The 20,564-nt window shown below is 40.1% G+C and overlaps 1 protein-coding gene across 1 annotated transcript; it reads left to right on the top strand.

Moving 5' to 3' along the window:
* Positions 1-469: 469 nt before the first annotated feature.
* Positions 470-20,209, top strand: LOC121313102 (leukocyte elastase inhibitor-like). The gene is made up of 7 exons (XM_041245271.1): positions 470-577; positions 7,109-7,286; positions 12,590-12,730; positions 14,022-14,139; positions 14,315-14,457; positions 14,639-14,806; positions 19,510-20,209. Exons 2-7 carry the CDS (start codon positions 7,119-7,121, stop codon positions 19,912-19,914), a joined length of 1,143 nt encoding a protein of 380 aa, XP_041101205.1. The 5' UTR covers positions 470-577; positions 7,109-7,118; the 3' UTR covers positions 19,915-20,209.
* The last annotated feature ends 355 nt before the right edge of the window (positions 20,210-20,564 follow it).

Raw genomic sequence — 20,564 nt, forward strand, 5'->3', positions numbered from 1 at the left:
TAGTAAATGACTTTTTTAAGCCAATAGACTGCAGTCACCACGGCCTTACTATTTAAATATGTATGCCACTGTGTAGGTGCGCTCAACGCTCACTCACGGTCAGCAGCCAGCTATATTCTTAGTTAACATCTTCCAACAGAAAGGAAACGTACACCAGTACGGCTGTGGTTTTATTTTAAAGGAAATTCAATATTGTTGATGTCTAAGTCACAAAATACAAAAATGCGCTGTCCGCCAATGCCATTATAGGATGTTTCTCGTGTACCCCAGATTGAAAACCACTGCAAGTTGCCTGTTTTATTAATGCTCTCTGTCTACTCTCTCGCCTCCTCTCCCCCCCGGCTTCAAAACCGCGCCCAATCCTTGCAGATGTCGCCACTCAGGTTGTATCCAATCACTAGTCTCTCAGTGGAAACTACACCCTCGTCACGCCCCTGCTACATTGGGACTTGTCTTTTCAGGATACGGGTAGGAAATAAAATTATGCAAGCTGTTCCACTCCAAAAAAAGAGTTTGTGTCTGTCATACCTCGGATTGAAATACAATTGCCACCTGCGCTTTATAAAACCAAACTGCAGTAAGTATTAAAACCTAGATGAAGGTTGGTGTTGGATACGCTCTTGTCAATGAATATTTAGATGTTATGCTCGGTGAATAACTATATAATGCGATAGTACCCAACACAATGAATTATTGCGAACTACTGTAAGCGGGTAACTTGCGTTTATGTCAGTGTTATGTGTTAAGACACGGCTTGATTTCAAGTGAAGTACAGTTGAAGTGGGGTGATTTAATATTTTATTATTAAAAGCTTATGGTTATTTCATGTACGGTATCGAAAATATTTAGTTTTCTCTTTGGATTGGAAGTTAGTGTGGAGCTGTTTTCGTTTGCATTATTCTTTTGATAATTTAGGTGTGCAACTTCTGCTAAATGTGTGACACATCCATTCCTAGCATGAGTGGTAAAGCTGTAAACTTTTTTTTTGTCTTGCTAATAAAATAAAACAGCACAATATGTGTGTGTGTGTGTGCAAATGGGAGGTAATGTTATTGAGTAAACTTGACAAGAACCCATTAGAATACATAATATATGTGGAGGACATATTTGGAATATGGACACATGGAGAAGAATCTCTTGTACAGTTTCACAAATTTAGCAAATGATATCCACCCTAACATTTCGCTGGATTTAAGGTGGACAAAATCTGAAAATGAATTGTTAGACAGCTTGGTTAAAACTTGATCAATGATCTATTAAAACAGATCTTTACTCGAAAGCTACTGATATGCATCAGTACCTACATATGTCACCTGCACATCCTATCTACTGAAAGAGCAATTCCCAAAGGATTGTGTATAAGGATAAAAATAATCTGTTCCGATGAAAATTGCTAAACAAAATAGAGAAAATAATTTAAAAATAAATCTTAAGAGGCTATAAAGAGAATTATTGAAAAATAATTTAGAAAAGTTGACAAATTCAGTTGGAAATTTGGCTGACATTTTAGTCCGCACAAACGTATAGGGATAATGGATATAATAATAATAATAATAATAATAATAATAACCTTTTTTTTATATAGCACCTTTCATAGTGGACCACCATCACAAAGCGCTTTACAAGATACGAGACTAGGGTGTGTGAACTATGCATCAGTTTCAGTCACTTACAATGTCTCACCCGAAACATTAAGGGACTTTGAAACCTGTAAAAGCACATGTAAAGTGTGCAAATATATTGGTAAAGATAAGTGAAATTGCAAATAAAGAAAAAAATTCAGTCTTAAAAAATCCATCATGCAAGGATAGCAACCTTGTTTATTGTAAATTTTGCATACAATCTAATAAAATTGTATATGCAGGAGAGACAGGTACATCACTATATAAAAGAATACAGAACCACCTATCAAATATAAGAAATAAAGAAGTAAATGAACCAATAGTTCAGCACTTTACAAAGAACAGACACACCATGGATGACCTGAAGTTTGTGGTTTTAGAAAAAGAAAGATACTGTACAGTATAGAACAAGAAAAAAAAGGACAATAGACTAGATACCATGATGCCTGAAAGTTTAAATAAAAAGGAACAGTAGATTGTTACATTAGCAATGTAGTGAATGACATCACAAGGACATTACATTCAAAGAGAAATACATGTGTGGTTACCATGACATCAAAAGCCTGTAAATACCTCCAATGTTTGTTTTTAAACACACTTTCCCTTGACAAACAATGTTAAACATATGGAAACGTTGAAGTTGGTTCTTTGAGCAGACATTTTTACATTATTGGCAAAAAAAACATGTATGCTAACATACCCTGCTGTGCAAAAGTCTTAGACATGTTGCATTTTTCTACTCGGATGCATTATGAGCATCAACAATTTACTCAAAGCCTCCACTAGATTTTCTACTATTGTAACAACCTTGACTTGCATAAAGGAAAAACATTTAATAAGCATATAATTAAGCATATGACTTATAATCAAGTCATTAAACCTGGACAAAGCTGCCAAGCCTTAGGAGATGCACCTAATGAGGTTTGCTAATCCATGGAATCATAAAGCAGAGGACTGTGCTGAATGTGATTATCTACAGTGTAATGGTGGCTCGCACCTTCTAAATGATTGAAGAGAAGCTGACCTTTGAAGTATTTGGTCTGTTGCTAAGCACTCCCATTCATTGTTTCCTTTCTGAAAAACATAAAGCAGTCTGGAGCCTACTGTAAGTATTGTGCGCATTTTGGTAGAAAAACAGGAAAAACAGTGCAGGGAAACCTGGCAGGGTTATAGACAAGCCCTTTAAAAATCTGAGATTCAGCAGTTACAAATCAAGAAAAAAAATCAGGGTTCCACAAGCAGCAGTAATATTTGGCAATAATTTTGTATCTGTGGTGCAACATACTAAAACACCTGTACATCAGGAGTTGGATTCAGCATAAAGAGAAAGAGAGGAAAAAACAGGCAGAAGCCATTTTTATATTTGAATAACTCCTAAATATTACTTATTATAATTGTACTCTTGGTATGTTACTAAAATTTACTAGCAAATGTGTTCCAAGCTGCACTGAAAGGAACATTTCATTAAAGTATGTTGTACATGTGTTGAGGTGAGGTGGGGTCACAGGGAACCTTTTGTGTATCTTGAAGAATTTAGTAAACCCGTCAAGTTACTAATCACTAATTGATTGATTGTGTTCACTGTTAAAATAAAACCAAAATCCTAGAAGTTATATTCAACTTTTTTGTGTGACGGGGAGGGGGCAAGTAGATTTTTATGAAGGAAGTAGATTTTTCTAGCATTTTGTCCCTTGGACAAGTTTTTTTTCAGAAATTGCGCACCCCTGAGAAGGCAGTGGCAGAAATCTGTAAAGTGATTTCTCTCATACAAATTGTTTATAAAAATGTCACATTTTAACATGAGATTTAGAGCTTTGTAATTGTGATTTTCTACAATATCATTATAACAAAGTAATTTATATATGATTTACATGTAGCTTTTAACATGAGTTGTCCAGTTTCCAAATGTCCATAGTGCTTAGTAAAGCAAATGCACTTGACATCAGTGACCTGGGGCAGCTTGGAATAATGGGATCATAAAGCAGGACTGGATGCTGGCTCATTTTCAGCTAGATCACGAAAAGGTGTTTAGGTGTTTGTGCACAAAGCAGATTTTTTTTTTTTTTTTTTTTTTTTTTTTTTTTTTATTAGATCTTTGAACAGCACTAGTGGTCACTAGGGGGTATGAGTATTTCGGTTTCCTCATATAGAGCCAAATATTCAAAGGTGGACAAGAGGTGGCTTTAGCTGTGTCGTTTCATGATAAATAAAAATATAACAAATGCATTAACAACTTTGCGTTTAATTTAAAGCATTAACCCTTTGAGGTCCTATGTCGGACCAGGTCTGACATTACAATTTTCCCTTTCCAGTCCAGTGTCGGACCCTGTCCGACATCATCAAAAAGACGTGAAGCACAAGTCTCTAGTCATTTATTTATTTTTTTTTTTTTCTGGAAACCTTTCAATGGCCAAGTGAGACCAGTGGGAGCCAAATGAAACCAAATAAATAAATAAATAAAAAGGGCATTTCTCATAGCCCCATGCATTAGAGATAACACGGACATAACAATGGAGGTAGCTGCTTCTGCATCCAGCGCTCAGAGAATATCACAGACATTTGCAGAGCTTTTTGAGATGTTATAGTAATAAAATAATGACTTGGATCACATTATTGAGCAGTTTGGTGATAAAACGAGTGATCAGGAGAGGATTTATCAGTATATATCAAACCCAACGTGCCTGATGAGTGCTGAATAAATGGACCGCTAAGGGTTAAAGCTGTTATATATATTTTACTTATATCTATATGTAATGAATACCTATGAAGGGTGGTTATTATTATTATTATTATTATAGCAATAATATTGTTATGCCTATGAGAATTATGAAATGCATCAATATAAACACAGACGATAGGTTGTACAGAGTCAGCTTGGATGTCTGTAAAAAGTAGCAGTGCAGTATCTAGGACCTCTCAGTCCAGGCACACAATTTTAAAGCTGGAATTTTGCAGGGTGGGCCTTGGCCTGACAATTTTCAGAAATTCTGTGCTGTATGTGAGGAATTTCAAACCAACAAACAGATTCCTCACGAGTCGGCATTACTGTTCAGTTACAGCAGCTGCAACAGAAATTGTGTGCTGCTCTGTCAGACTCCGAATCTCTTTCAGTTTCAGTAGGGCCTATTTGGAGCCCTATGATTTGCTGCAAATATTTTACCAATAGATACTAGCTCTTCAAAGTTACTTAGTTCCAGTGCTCTTGTGAGATTTGACATCTTTGTTTACAGCTGCCGGTTGAACGCTCCAACCAGTGACGTCACAGGAAAACTCACATAACAATTTAAGTGCCTGTTGCCATAGTTTTAAGTCTTTTATTGTGTTATATGAAAATACAAGGGTGTTTTAGGTGGGAAATATTATCTTTAGCTCTTGATGAGTAATTAATGCACAAAGTCCCACCGTTTCCCTTCCCCTTTAATAAAACTGGGAGCAGTGGAAGTCAAACATTTATAGATGTATGTTTTGGAGCATTGGTCAATATACTCTTGTGCTGGGTAAACCCTGCCCCTGTGTGTATTTTGTTTATTTTGTATTTGTCTTATTATTTAATGTGTATGTTTGTGTTTGGGCAAGGGTGTTTAAAGTCAGCTGGGAAGGGTTAATTATCTTCCCTACCAAAGCAGTTCACATGCAGACTGTGCCTGGACTCGACTGAATGATTAACAAGCAATCGAGTCCTGGCACATAAGAGGCACGGCTCGCTCCCTCAGGGGTGGGATGTTCAGAGGTGGAACGAGAGAGTGAGGCTGTAAGGTAAAAAGAAATATAAGCAATTGCTTCTCGTGCTGGATTTGGAACAGCACAATACTTGTTTATTAAGTGTTTCTTTATTGTCTGTTTTGGCCAACGTGGCGTTTAGTTTTGAAAGATTTTGTTTTTGTTCAACCGTTTTATTTAATAAATCCAGGCACCAGCACTTCACCCCCCGTAGTATTGTCATTCTCTTTCTGGTCTGATGTCACCACACTCTATCCTTGTGTACCCTGTGAGTACTGCGGGAAGAAGAACCTCCTCCAGTGGAAGGACTGCCCAGAAGTCCAATATTGGTGTGGGCTGTGTGAGCATTTCAGCCATTTATGGCTTAAGTGCCTGCAGCCCGATGGTTTCTCCTGGGAGCTGGTGGAGGAGGTCCATGTTCAGGAGGAGAAGGAAGTGCAACCTGCCCAGAGGAAATAAAGAAGGATGTGCGAGCTCCAGAGCCCACGAAGGAGGAGCCATAGTGTCCAGCACCCACGAGGGAGGAGCACAAATGTCCAACGCCCTCGATGGAGAAATTGGACTGGCTGCTGGAACCTGAGGGCAACCTCAGGGAGGCCCTCCAGATGGCGGTTGGTTTGCTATGGGAGCAGCAACATCACCCAATGTCCATCTTCGCTATTGCAGCCATGGTGTGCAACAACCTGGCTGCAGATCTGGGAGGGCCCCACCATCTCCAGTACAATCGGGAGGAGCCACACCTACTCCAGATCCACAGGCAGTAGGTATGTCCACACCAGTGCCCAAAAAAGGGAGAGCCGCACCAGTCCCCAGCGAACGAGGGAGAGCCCGTACCAGTCCCCAGTGATATAGGGAGACTACCCGTTACTCCCGCCTTTGCCGCCAGGGGGAGACTACATGCTTCTCCCACCTCCGACGCTAAAGGGTGACTACCTGCTGTTCCCACGTCCACCATGAGAGGGAGACCCTGTTGCTCCTGCCTCCACCACCAGAGCAAGCTGCCTGCCGAGGGTCAGCTCCTGCCTTCGCCTCCCAAGGGTACGTTCTTGCCTTGTCCTGCAATGCCTAGGGCTGCTGAACCTGCAAAGCCATTGTGTCCGCCAGCAGTAGTTTCACTGCCAAAGTGTCCCGCACTGAGGGCAGCATTACCCCTGCCAGCGCCACCATCACTAGTGGAGCCCACAGAGCTACCGCCATGCTGTCAGCATTGCCAGTGGCAGCATTTCCACTGCCCTGGCTGGAGGAGTCAGCCTTGCCTCAGCCGGCATTGCCGCTGACAGCATTGCAGGCCGTGGGCCCATTTATACCTCCGTTCCTCGCCCAGGACTATGACCAAGACTTTTGGATCTTTAAGGTGGAGGTGGGCTTTGCGGACATGTGTGCTGCACACAATGGGGAGATGTGTGTTGGGGTACACCCGTCGCTGTGTATTTTGTGTTTTGTGCTGTGGATTATTATTTGAAAGGTATATATGTATTTGGGCACAGGTGTTTAAGTTGGCAGGGAAGGGCTAATTACCTTCCTTGCCCAAGTAGTTCACATGCAGACTTTGCCTGGACTCAGTTGAATTTGTTTATTGTCTGTCTGTTTTGGCCAACATGGCATTTTAGTTTTAAAAAGTTTTGTTTTTGTTAAACTGTTTAATTTAATAAATCCAGGCACCAGCACTTCGCCCCCAATATTGTCATTCGCTTTCTGGTCTGATATCACTGCAAGCCATCCTTGTAACAACTCTGTTGCTCATTTTTTGCACTTTCTTTCCCTAGGCTGCTGATCATGGAGAGTTTGGCCAGAGCAAACACCATCTTCGCCCTGGACCTCTTTAAGAAGCTCAGTAATGACAGAAAAGCAGAGAACATATTCTACTCCCCCCTGAGCATCTCCTCCGCTCTGGCCATGGTGTATCTGGGGGCTCGGGGGAACACAGCCGCTGAGATGGCACAGGTGGGTGCTGCTCAAGAGTTATAAGAATTACAGCTCTTTGTTGTTTTCATACCCCTCACACTCAACTTGGATATGTGCAAGGACCAGGCCAGTTGGTGTTAATTCTGTCCAAAGTGTTCTGTATTAGCCTTTTTTCCCCTGGGGTCCTAGTAGAATTAACTGTATTGAATAAACATAACCTTCATTAGACTGTACAGTGGCTTTTATTATTATTATTATTATTATTATTATTATTATTATTATTATTATTATTATTATTATTATTATTAATTTAATAGATAATTAAGTAAACTGTCATTAAAAAATAAACTCTGCTATCTTAGGTCTGTCCTTTAAAATACTAGACAGCATAAAATGATTGGGAGAAATGGCCCGCTTCAGATTGTTTTAAAGATAATTTCAGAGCAACTCAGATTTCTCTAGGGAAAGTGTTTCTGTCCTTCGCGCAAAAGCTAGGTGTGGTGCTCAGCAGGTACAAGTTTAATAATAGCAGTAAGCTGCTAGTGTCATAGTTCATTGTACTGTGAAAATGCTGCCATAAATCTAACACTGTTTGGGTGTGGTTCCAACTTTAGGGAATGGCATGTGCAGGTCTACATTATACTGTATACAGGGCTTATAAAGTGCCTGAATGTATACGATGTGTACAGGGCTTATAAAGTACCTGAATGTATACGATGTGTACAGGGCTTATAAAGTGCCTGAATGTATACGATGTGTACAGGGCTTATAAAGTGCCTGAATGTATAAGATGATATTTTGTTTTAAATCATGTGTCACCAGTGGAACTTTATTTCATTAAGTATTGAACTTCACCCTGTTGTTTTTAAAATACTGTATTTCTGTGGTGTAATTTTCCAGATTGACAAAGTGGTGTGGCTTTTATAAAACAAACTGTTTTCCAAGGATCTAAATTAATTACTTTGAAAAGTGAAATGCCCAGCTAATGTTTTAGAAAGAGGTATGACATTGTTACCAGACAAAGTTTCCAGTTTAAGCTAAGAATCCATTTATTTTTTTCATGGCAAGAGATGCTGTGTGCAGGGCATTCCAGTTGCCGTTGCTCCCATAATTCTAAAAGTATATAAAAAAATTTCCCCCAAAAAACATGATGAAATACTTTAATTCTGGAATTTATAGTAAGAACACATGTGTTTGTGGTTTTGTTTAATGTTCCCTGTTTACCACTTTATACTGAACAAATTGTATTTAATTCTGTCCAATATCTGTGTGTCAATAGCAATGTTTCCTGGCTCCCATATTTTCCAGGCAACGCAGTTAATCCCTTTAAGGTTCAATTGCTAATTTCGTTAATTTTAATTTTTTAGGTCAGATATACTAAACGTTTGCTCCAGTGCACCAGTTCTCTACAAAATGTAACCATTACCTAATGGGTATTAACCTCTTTAACCCTTTCAGGTCCAAGCATTTTTCAGTGGGATGCTCCCCCAGGACCAGGTGTTTTTTTTTTGCTGCAGTTGACTCTCATCCTATAAAAATTCACAAAATCTATTTTTCAGTTTTGTTTTTTTTTTTCTATTTTTTAAAATATTTTTTTATTATGTATTCTGCTTAGATACATGTATAAAAACACTTTACAATACTTCCTTCAGTTTTGCTGAAAAATATTGCTGTTTGGGCAAATTACAGTGTGATGTATTATTGCGATGACATAATACATGTTTATTCTCAGGGTCATTATTAGCACTAATGGACAATACTCTTTATTTTCTCAAATAAATATTTATAAATGAAATAAGTTATTCAGTCATTTAGTTAATGAAATAGTATACGCTTATATCCACAAGTTTTGTGGTATTTATAAGTGTTGTAAAAACATATATTAAATCACATGAGACGTAATTATATTAGAACATTTATTCTAGGTCATATACAGTGTTTCCCTTTTTTTGTATTTGCGCTAAACAAGTTCCTGTGATTTGTTTCTGCCGGGCTGCTGTAAACTGTCTCCGCCCCGTAGATACTAAATGCCCCAATTGGGTAGTGAACGCCAGTCCCTCCTCTGTCCATTGATATGTGTTTCAAGACTGTACTGCAAAATAAGGTGGCCCTGCAAGTCATCAAAACAAAGTGCTATTTTTTTTTTATCGCGTTTACATGATCGCGGTCCTAGAAACCCACTTCTATGTGATCGTGTTAACACGATTCTGGTCCTTAAAGGGTTAAGACCTGAAACCTGAATAAGATATAACAAAGCTGCTCAGCGGAGCCTCTGTGACAGTCATTCCCACCCCTGACGGTATAAAGAACTGTACGCAGAGATCTCTGAGTCATTTTTCCTTTTAAGAGAGACTGTTCAGATAAGTACTTGTAGAACAGAAAAAGTAACATATTCGTATGGTACACCTCTCCCAATTTGAGGAATGGTTCTACACTAGGTACTTCCTGGTGTCCAAGAGGGATGGTGGCCTCAGACTGATCCTCGACCTCAGACAGGCCAACCTGTATCTGAGCCAAAGGAGGTTAAAAATGTTGACGATGCAACAGCTGTTGCAATCAGTCAGGCCAGGTGACTGGTTTACCTTATTTCTACATCCCCATAAAATCAGTGCACAGGAAGTACCTGCAGTTTGCCTTTCTGGGTCTTGCTGTTTCACCTCTAGCTCACTGTGCCTTTTCGAAGTGCATGGAAGCTGTCATGGCCCTACTTATACTCAAGACTTCAGTACTCAATTATGTTGATGACTGGCTCGATTTATGTCCTGTCTCTAGCACAGGCAGATGCCCACACAGAACTTGTCATCGGCCACCTTCAACAGTTGGGCTTTATGGTAAATCAGGCGAAGAGCCAGCTCATGCCTTCTCAGAGATATTTAGTCAATGGGCTATTTATCTCAAAATGGCACTCACAGTAGTGAAGTTCTAGAAACTTCTGGACTGATGGCAGCAGCTTCTCAGACCTTACCTTTGGGTCTTCTGCGCATGCGCCCTGTGCAGGCCTGGTTCAACACCAGGGTTACGTGTGCAGTTGAGACTGCCATTAATTTCACCAATTCTTTATAGTTTTTGGTCAGTCTCGGCCCAAAATAACTGGATGTGGTAGCCTTTACTCCCCTCCCCCCCATTAGGTGACGTTTTATCTGTCCTGCCAATAAATATACTTTTATGGTGGGGTATTTCATCGGAGATAGCCACCTGACCTTGTAGCTTCCATGACACACCACCTAGGAGAGCTGTCCTAATTAAGGTCTACTCATGCCCTGTGTCCCCAAATGCATTGGTATTCGCATTCCCTGAAACCACATTAACAATACAAGGCTCATCCCAAATGGCCCAACCATTTTCCCCTTGCTTACCTATTTTAAGTGCCCAAATACACACCACCACGTCATACTCATTTGCAGCGGGGCATGACCTGGCCAGGTTCCAAGTTGGTTGCACCTAAAACAAGTTGATGAGACAGAGGGAAACTGGTTAGATATCTGTCCCATTGCTGGTATGGCAATGGGGCAGGGGCAGCACCTCTACCCCAGCTGGGGGCCCACCTTGGTCTCCATGAATGGGGGGCAAGGTGATCCATCAGGGTCGGCGGTCTGGGATGTCTCAACCCCGGTGCTGGTGGGAGAGAGAGAGGAAGTGGTGGTGGTGGGTGGCTCCGGTTGGTTGGAGCCATGAGGATGTCGGTCTGGGCGGAGACCAGGGAGTCTTCGAAGTCCTCGGCTACTGTCACTGCTTCTTCCAAGGTGTCTGGGTTGTGGCACCATATCCACACTTGAGTGTCGCCACTGACCACATGGCAAACCTCCCCCATTTGTAGATTGGTCTTCTTGGTGGGGGTCAGCTAGTGTACCATGTGGTCACACAACCTCTGAGCAACCACCCTGGGGCATGTATCCGGGTACTCCCTGAACCGTACCTTGTGCGTCTCTGACATGATGTTGAGGCGATGGAGGATTGCTAGTTTTACAAGGCCGTAATTGGCGGCTTCAGCGTCAGTCATCGCCTGGTATGCTGCCTGAGCCTCCCCGATCAGGCAGGGACCCAGCTGGCTTACCCAGAACACCTGTGGCCATGACATGGTGGTAGCCAGCCACTCGAAAGCCACCAGGTATGCTTCTGTGTCATCCTCCGTCGCCATCTTCAGCGTCATTGCAGGTACTGTTGTAGGGTGTGGCGTTATTGCCAGACCTACCATTTCAATGAGCGTTGTGTACCTCTCCTCTCTCTCTCTCTCTCTCTCTCTCTCTCTCTCTCTCCACTGTCTCCAATCTGTGGTACAGCACCTCCAGCAGCTCTGCTAATGCTGTGCGATCCATAATCCTACCTCTGATATCATGTGTGGCAAAGTGGTTAACAGTGTGCAGGTGATCAATAAACAGACAGACAATTATAAGCCAGGTGCAATGTTGTTTAATGGTTGTATACAGTAAATAATAACAGTGTTAATGAGAAGAAATGCAGCGGCATGTATTGCTTATCTGTAATCTGTGGGTTGGCCCCCAAATAATAAGTCCTGTTTTAATTCACCCGCATGTAACACATACACAAACACCAGTCCACAATGCATGCTCTAGTGCTCATGGTGAAAATACAGTAAACAAATTTGAAGTCCAGGGTACTCTGTTCCTGTTACTTAGTGCCCTCGGGAGGGAGATTTACCACCAAGAATCATTGTCTTTCTGTCACAATGACATACTCATGATTAGATGTATCCTTCCTAGACCGTATTATTGGTTGATTTGTATTAAAATAATAAAATCCAATCTGCTTTTGATCAAATACATTTATTTATTTATTTATTTAAATGCACACCCAGTGTACATGACGATGACTGTCTTCCAAGACCCAAGGGTGAAGTTTGTATTCTTGCCAGAGTCCTCCTATGTGTGCCCAAGGTTTCCTTGATAAATGAACAAATGAACGGCCCCAAATATATATGGATATATGGATAATAGGAAGTAAAAGCATTGTCATGTCTGAAAGTACATGTGTAATATTACATGTATTCATGATGTTACTTGTTTAAACTGTAGGTGCTTCATTTTAGCAAACTGAAAGGGGAAGGGGCTGATGCTGGAATGCAACAGAAAATGCAAATGCAAATGCCTAGCTCTTTACAGGTGGTATATCAAAGATACATGAACTTTGGCAATGGTGGCATACATTTCTGTTTACTGGAGCAAGCATTTGGGATAGGTTTTGGGATAGGTGGGCAAAGCCTTAAGATTTATTTTGTGTTAGCTGGAACTAACTGGAACTGAAACTGGAACAAAATCATAGTATATCTGTGTAATAAAAATGGAAAGCTGAATAACTCTGCTCTCTCTGGTTTTGTACAACAGTCCGTCCACTTTAACAAGTCTCAGGATGATGTGCACTCTGGATTCAGAGCGCTGATCTCTGACATCAACAAACAGGGCGCTCCCTATAAATTGTGTTTGGCTAATCGTCTGTATGGAGAGAAATCATTTGACTTTATCAAGGTAAGACTCATCGTTTGGGCCTTTAGTTATCAGTAAGGCAGGACTTATTATATTTATTACTTTACTAAGGCAGTAAACACACGTCTATTTTTAAAATATCTTTACAAGGCCCGCACTGTCCTACAATATTGCATTGAGAGGTTTGCCTTATCAAATAATATTCTTGGTCAGGGAAGTGGTACTACAGTGTAATGATTGATTTCAATGCAATTCTATGACTGTATAGGGATGTTCTGTTATGGTGTGGGTATCCGCTAAGAAACGGATGACAGAGGGTTTGATGCAGAAACGCGCTCATGCGTCCAGATGTTGTTTACAATCGCACAGGCAGTTGCAGTGGTAGATGGACACCATTAGGGTACCAGCAATGATAGCCCTCGTATGGAAGCATATATCTGTATATCAAAATGCATAAACACACTTTTCAAAAGAACTATAAATTGTAAGTTGACCTGCAGTCAGCCATGCACTACTCCTGCTGTACATGGAGGTCCTGCACCAGAAACCTTCTCCCAAGCACACATTCAACTGTGTGGGATTAAAATCTCCTCAATTAAATCAATCAAAATAAATAACGGTGCAGTTATTCCAGTCTACACAAGGTGATAACCTGCAGCTCACCCTCATGAGACAGAGACTCACTCACTCACTCGCTCAGATTCTTTCCATTCACCTCACGCAGTAATGAGGATTCTTCCCATTCCCCTCCTGTCTTGCAAAAGAACAACAAAGGCCTGGCATTCCAGCATCTTTTTAAAAGCAGGTGACCATGGTTAATTGATAACCAATTAGTCACTTAACACCTGACCACCTTTAAATTAGGAAAGGAGGGAAATCTAACCTCCCAGCCCTGCCATATGTAGCACTTTATTTGAAAAAACTTTCAAATTAAATACATTTTATTTACAAAAAACAGAAACTTATTTACAGGGGCAGGCCTCAGCTCTGTCACAGAAACCCATTGATAGAAAGGCTCCCTTCCCAAGCTTTGATATCATGTAGCTTCGAGCTCCATGTTAGCATGAGTGGAATAAAGTACCAGGAGCACCACTGGGAAATATGTGTCCATTGTGTTGCAATTGCTGGTAATAATTGCAAAAGACGCATTTCACTAATCATCCTTGTGAGGTGAACTTAAATATTTCGGTAATGTTTCACAGGCAACTGAGTTTTTCATATAATACATTCAAACACACCAAAACATCTGTAGGCTGGCTTTATTATCCATTCAGCCTAAACAAACACAATTTAATATGGTGGGTGACAAGCGTTTTAATTTTACTTCCTATAGGAATTCATTCAGGACACCAAGAAGTTCTACCAGGCTGAGCTGGAAGCCGTTGATTTTGTAAATGCACCAGAAGCAGCCAGACAGAACATCAACTCCTGGGTGCAGAACCATACACAGGGTGAAGCTAATTTAATTAATGTAGCAAATCTTACCTTGTCTGCTATGATTGTCTCAAAGCACTGATTATTAAATAACCTGTTTGTTAAAAGGGAAATTCCAATTATTTTAATCTCTAGAACAAAAACTATTTATCGTAATGCTAATTTACAATGACTTTATGTATTTTCATGTAGACAAAATCCAGAACTTGTTGGCTAAAGGGACTGTTGATGATCTGACCAGACTTGTCCTGGTGAATGCCATCTATTTCAAAGGAAAGTGGGGGGAGAAGTTCAGCGAGAGTGAAACAAGAGAAAGGTCTTTCCGACTGAGCAAGGTTAGCAGGTTTTTAGTTAAAGATTTTACATTACTGGTGTGCATGTCCAAATCCTAAATTATGTTCTATTACCCAAGTAGAAATTATGGTATATGGAGTATAAACCTGTGTCTTGAAAGCAAGTGCAATGCCTATTGATGCTATAAATCGTCAATTTTTTTCTTCTGATGTTTATTTACAGAATGGAACAAAGCCCGTGCAGATGATGCAACAGAAAGCCAATTTTAACCTCGCATTCATTCCTGAAGTGAACAGTCAGATTATAGAGCTCCCATATGTTGGCGATGAGCTGAGCATGCTCATCATCTTACCTACAGAAATTGAAGATGATTCCACTGGACTGGAGAAGGTAAGGAAGGGCAGCTTCTGAAATTAGAAGAACATCCAATGAAGGAATCATTACACTTTGCAGGTCTGTTGCAGTTGCCTAAGAAAGGCACCATTAGGGACAATGCCTGTTTTACAAGCACTTCCAGATGTCAACACCAAATAAGTATCACTACAGCTCTTGGTTTTTACTTTTGTAAGATGTTGGTACCAGAAGTAGAATGTCTGTACCTTTTTGAATGATGTGAGAATAGGTGCTGAAGTTGTAGGAAGAAGGAAGAAAGCACAACAATTAAAGTTTGTCTGCATCACAACACTTTATTATGATTCTCTATATAAATGCATTCAAATATATAAGCAGCAAATATAACACTAAATATGGATATTACCCCAGATTCTAGTGGGAGGAGTCTACAAGCATCTGTCCTTCAACAATAGGTAGCTTTGTAAAACATCAGTCCTTCAAGTCTGTGTCTCAGTCTTGCTCTCTACCCAACCTTTCTAACTGCCTTACTTTCTGTCTGAGTTGTGTCATCCCCAAGCTGCTACTCGGGTGAAGCGACCGGGTACAGTGGATTGCGGTGACCTTTAAACTATTTCTCCTGATTCATATTCTCTCATTATCTCTCTTGTCTCCTTGCAATATTTCTATAGTAAATGCTAGGGATGCACCGAATTCAACTTTTTAGGATCTGGACGAAATACCGAATCTATCTCAAAAGATTTGGCCAAATACCGTAACAAATCCTACAAAACTTGAAAATATTAGCAAGAAAATGTAATGAAAAGCAGAGGTACAAGAGACGTGCGCAACCTACAATATAGTTCTCTTTTTAGTAAATAGTATTTTTATTACCGAGTGGAAATATATACCAAAATAACATTTTAATTTGAAACACAATTTACCGCTAGCCAGCTCTACAACAGAAACATCAAAATACAGAACAGTGTACCTCTACCTTTACATTTAAAGGAGAGGAACATCTTTGTACTAACCCACTTGTTTTTTTTTTCAATCTGAGGTTTTAACCTGTGAGTGAGTAACCTGAATCTCCCTGCAAAAATAAAACCCACGTTGATTTAAATGCATCTTGTGTGTAATACATATCAAATAAGCTACAAAGTAGTTTATAAATAATTAATAAAACTCTGCAGTTCCCAAATGGTTCAACTTGTTTTTGCATTAAAATAGCATAAAATGTTATTCCCTAAAGCATAGCTGTCGTTCTGAACATCTGAAAGTTGTAAAGTTAGAAAAAAAAAAAACTATTGTGCACCGATTTTTTGTTTTGTTTAACTCAGTATTTCAACAACTCGATATTATCTCAAGAACGCGTTTTACAGACATAGCAACAAAGCACAAAGGTCTAAGACAGTTTGTCGTTACTATATTACAGGTTTTACTGCATAACCTTACTCCATGAAATACATTTGCTTTCAAGAAAATAAGGCGTTTGGCATTTGCTGATGAGTCTGCAGTGACTGTGTGAGCAAATGTCCCCAGCAGTACTGAAAAGTTTCTCACTTTTGACAGATGTTGAGGGAGGGCAGAGATATACCTGTGCTGTTTTTGCCAATAATGGTTTGTCTTCCACCACTGAACTGGATCCTCTGTTTGAGAAATGAGAGGATCAAGATAAAAGGTGTTCATCTCTATCGCGACAGCATTTGTAGCCGTATGTGTACTTTCCTTGTATCAAAATAATTCATCCCAAGTGTTCCATATCCCAGTACAGTGTCTTTTGTTAGAAGCTGGCGGGTTATCTTCTGCCTGTTGCACAACTGCAGCTGTTGATTCATTTGATGACTTGGCAGAACTCGCAGAACAACAAGCTACAGCCTCCTGAACAAGTAACTTTGCCTGACATCATTGTGCATGGCTTGAACAAAAGTTAACTTTATATCTGGGATTGATGGCTGGTAGTAACAACTAACAAAGTATTTTCTTCAACTGCCTCAAATTTGTCTTGAACTAATGTCAATATCCAAGCTTTCATTTGCTTAACTCCATGGTCTGCTACTTCAGTTTGAATGTAGCGTTTCAACTTTGCCACTGCTGGGAGGAGAGTTGAAATGCATGCATCTGCTACACTGATTTCTTTGGTTAACGCTTCAAATGGTTTGAGAAGTCCCACAACGATCTCCATAAGAGCCCACTGTGCGTGTATATGTTGCATGTCATCTGTCTCAGACATGGAGATTTACTGCACGTTTCTGTTCCAATAGACGCTGGAACGTCAAATAGGTAGAATTCCACCTTGTTACATCCTGAATTAACTGATGACTTGGTAGACCCAACTCTAGTTGTAGCTTATTAAACCTTCTATTTGCGATTGAAGTGACCCACAATTTTCCTGGACATGTCAGAAATGCCACACCTCGTGAAAAGACTGTCATTTATGCACAGCTGGAGTGTGTGTGCAAAGCATCCCACTGTAGAAAGTCCAGCATCAGACATTGCTTTACGCATGTTAGCTGCATTGTCACGTACAACTACATGACATTTACTTATAGGAATGCCCCATGTCTTCATTATGTCCAGTAACAAATCTGCTACGTGTCTAGCTGTGTGCTTGCCACTAAAAGCTTTGCATTGTAAAACTGCACTTCTGCAACTGTAATTAATATCAATCAGTGTGAAGTTAAACTGAAGTAAGACTGAGTAGTATACTCAGATGTCCATGTATCACACGTAAAGGCTAATGCAGTCGTTTTATCAACAAAGTCTCCGATTGGCTTCATCACTTTATCATATGTATCAGGTATAATTTTATCAGTTAAAAAAATGATGAGATGGAATTCTGTTCCTTGGTTCAAGGAGTTGTAGCAGTTGTAGCGACGACAGAGTAAGGCTGCATATCTACTGCCATCATCTTTCTGCTAGCTGTGTGGATATTTTGAGCTTGAAGGTTGTCCGAAGTCCACTGCTGTTTTCGCACTGCAAATTCCGGCAACGTTATGTGAATAACGTTGTTTTCTTTCTGATGAGATTTCTGTGGTATTTCCACAGCAGTGAAATTGTCCTCTCTACCATCGTTCATTTTAGTACCAGCAGAACAAATGTTATACTCCACAGAATGAATGAATGAACAAATGTTATACTCCACAGAATGTTTCTAACGCAGGTGTTTTAACAACGGTGATGTTGTATACTGTTTTGCTTCCTTGCCACCACGAGAATTCTGCATAAAGTACATGTTGCTTTACTGGAATCTCCCTCTTTCACTGAAAAATACATCCACGCCAGACTGGTTTTAGCGTTTTTTTTCCATTGCAAAATCACCAATCATGACGAATACTGCATTATGCAGGTTTAATGTGCAGGTTCCTGGCCTTGCAACAAGTACGTGCGTCTGGGCGGAAATATAGATTCAGATTCGGTTCACCAACTACTAATGGCCAAATCAGAACCCTGCTCAAAAAGTAGGTATTCGGGCTGAATCCGAAACTGAATCCTGGATTTGGTGCATCCCTAGTAAATCAGTACTGGTGTTGTTAAAACTATAATCAACTTCTCAGTCTAACTTCTGTTTCTGTCTCTCCCTTTTGATACATTATCTTAACTGAAGAAAAATTATTCTGGCACTTTATAACAGACATCTTATTCAGCATTTGTTTTATAACTAAATAAATGTTAGACCTATTATGTGGTTCTTTCCAAATGTATTTACTTTTTTGCTGCTAGAGGAGCTGTAGTTTTTTCCAGGAGACGAGACGCTTCAACTTCACTTCAGCCCCGCTCTGGCATCCGAACCTGGGGCGAGCCCATTCCCTCTTCCCCTCTCCCGACCTACTGTCCTTCTCGCACTTGGTTTGCTTGTCTGCCGCTTGGAACTAAACTTCTGACTGCCATTTAACCAGGCTATTTCTAGTTTAAAAGCTGCTAATTAAAATGAGCCACCAGTGGGAATGTTACCTTTGGTGCTTTATGCATGGTTAATTCATGGAAATTTGCATTTTTGCTTCAATAAATGTGCATTATAGATAGGGAGTTATTTTGTTTTGTATTTTAGTCAGTTGTGTGTTGTGTCCCTCGGCGCCCCCCCCACCCCCTCCCCCATTTATAACGTTCTCTGGTTGTAATGCTCATATTTTGTGTCCCCTGCAACTGCGTTCTAACAAGGGAGCACTGTAATGGTTAAACCTACTAGATCTTACAATTAATATCTAATAATACATTGCATCTTCCTCAAAACTTTAACAAAACCTTGTGTGCAAAATTGAAGCAGAAGATGCAGCTGAGAGAACAATGTTTAAGCTAGATGGATGTTATTGTTTACCAGTAGTGAGATTTTCAGTCAGATGCAGAACAAAAGTACAGAATACATTGTCAAGCATATCAGTAGGTTGTAGAGAGTAATGCTGTCAGGGAGTGGGACAACGGTCTCATTGTCAGCAGGTAAGATCCAGACCCTTTGCATTGAAGGATTGACACAATCTTGCCCCTCTTGAGGATGGGCCATGGTATGAAGAAGCCTAGATCGAAAGGATAAAGGCTTCTTCCTCAGACACCAACATAAACGGTGAGAGGTAAGCTTGGTGAAAGGTGGAGAGAGGTTGAGGAGAGAGCACTCTTGCAGCTAAAGCACAGGTCATTTCGATAGGCTTGTACCATTAGGGGCTGTACTGCCCTGAACAACAGCAAGCTTCTATTTAAAACCAATGCTATGTGACTTTTAATATTGTGAAAATACCAAGAGGTGTTTGTGGTGTTTCTTTCTGCAGCTTGAAAGGGAGCTCACCTTTGAAAATCTCATGAAGTGGACTAAGCCAGAAATGATGGAAAACATTGAGGTGACCGTGACCCTGCCAAAATTCAAGCTGGAGGAGACCTATGACCTCAGCTCAGTTCTGATCAGCTTGGGCATGGTAGATGCCTTTGATGTTTGCAAGTCTGATTTCTCTGGCATGTCTCCCAGTAATGAACTAGTGCTGTCGAAGGTGGTGCACAAGTCCTTTGTGGAGGTGAATGAGGAGGGGACAGAGGCAGCAGGCGCCACTGTTGCCTTCATTGTACTGACCTGTGTGATGAACCCTGCCCAGTTCAATGCTGACCACCCATTCCTGTTCTTCATTAGGCACAACAAAACCCGTAACATCCTCTTCTATGGCAGGTTCAGCTCTCCTTAAATCTGCATTTCTGTAGAGTTGGTCAGCCTTGTATACAAGTGCTCTGATTTTTACCTTACACCCTTATGTCTTATCACACAATATATAAAAGCCATAATGAGGTGTTCTTTATAGGCAAAGGGTATTTAAAACGGACAGCTGATTTGCATAGCTCCTTTTTGTATATTTCTTACAAAACTGCTTTTAGGGATGATGGAATGACATTTTATTGGACTGCATAACTGTTTTATCACCACACTGTGTAATCTTCAATAGTTCTGCTTACAGTTGGAATAAACAAGGCTTTAAACATGCATTACACTCTTACAAGTCCTTTTTTGTTAGTTTTCTTTTTCCAGATTTTAATTTCACTTATGCATTAGAAGTCAGCAGTGGCCCTGTCCCTTACAAAAAAAGTACTAATAATATTACTATACAAACACTATAGTAATGCACAATAGTAAAATGACAATGCTATAGTACTGTACTACAGTAGTAGTATTGTTCTGCACTGCAGAACTGTACTCCATTAATACAGTAGTACAGCTACAATGTAATACAGTACAACAAGTCAAATCTAGTAGTCCAATGGTAATACTAGTAGCAGTACTTGACAACAGTGCTATATTTTGCTAATAGTTTATTTAAAATGCTCCAAGTTTTTATTTCAA

Source organism: Polyodon spathula, chromosome 3, assembly GCF_017654505.1.
Source record: "Polyodon spathula isolate WHYD16114869_AA chromosome 3, ASM1765450v1, whole genome shotgun sequence".
Lineage (NCBI taxonomy): Eukaryota > Metazoa > Chordata > Actinopteri > Acipenseriformes > Polyodontidae > Polyodon > Polyodon spathula.

What these genes read in the sequence shown, in the direction of transcription:
- LOC121313102 (XM_041245271.1), top strand. Translation starts at nt 7,119, where the DNA reads ATGGAGAGTTTGGCCAGAGCAAACACCATCTTCGCCCTGGACCTCTTT. An exon ending in GGTGCAGAACCATACACAGG is followed by an intron (nt 14,140 to 14,314) that starts GTGAAGCTAATT and finishes ATTTTCATGTAG; the next exon opens with ACAAAATCCAGAACTTGTTG. An exon ending in ATTCCACTGGACTGGAGAAG is followed by an intron (nt 14,807 to 19,509) that starts GTAAGGAAGGGC and finishes TTCTTTCTGCAG; the next exon opens with CTTGAAAGGGAGCTCACCTT.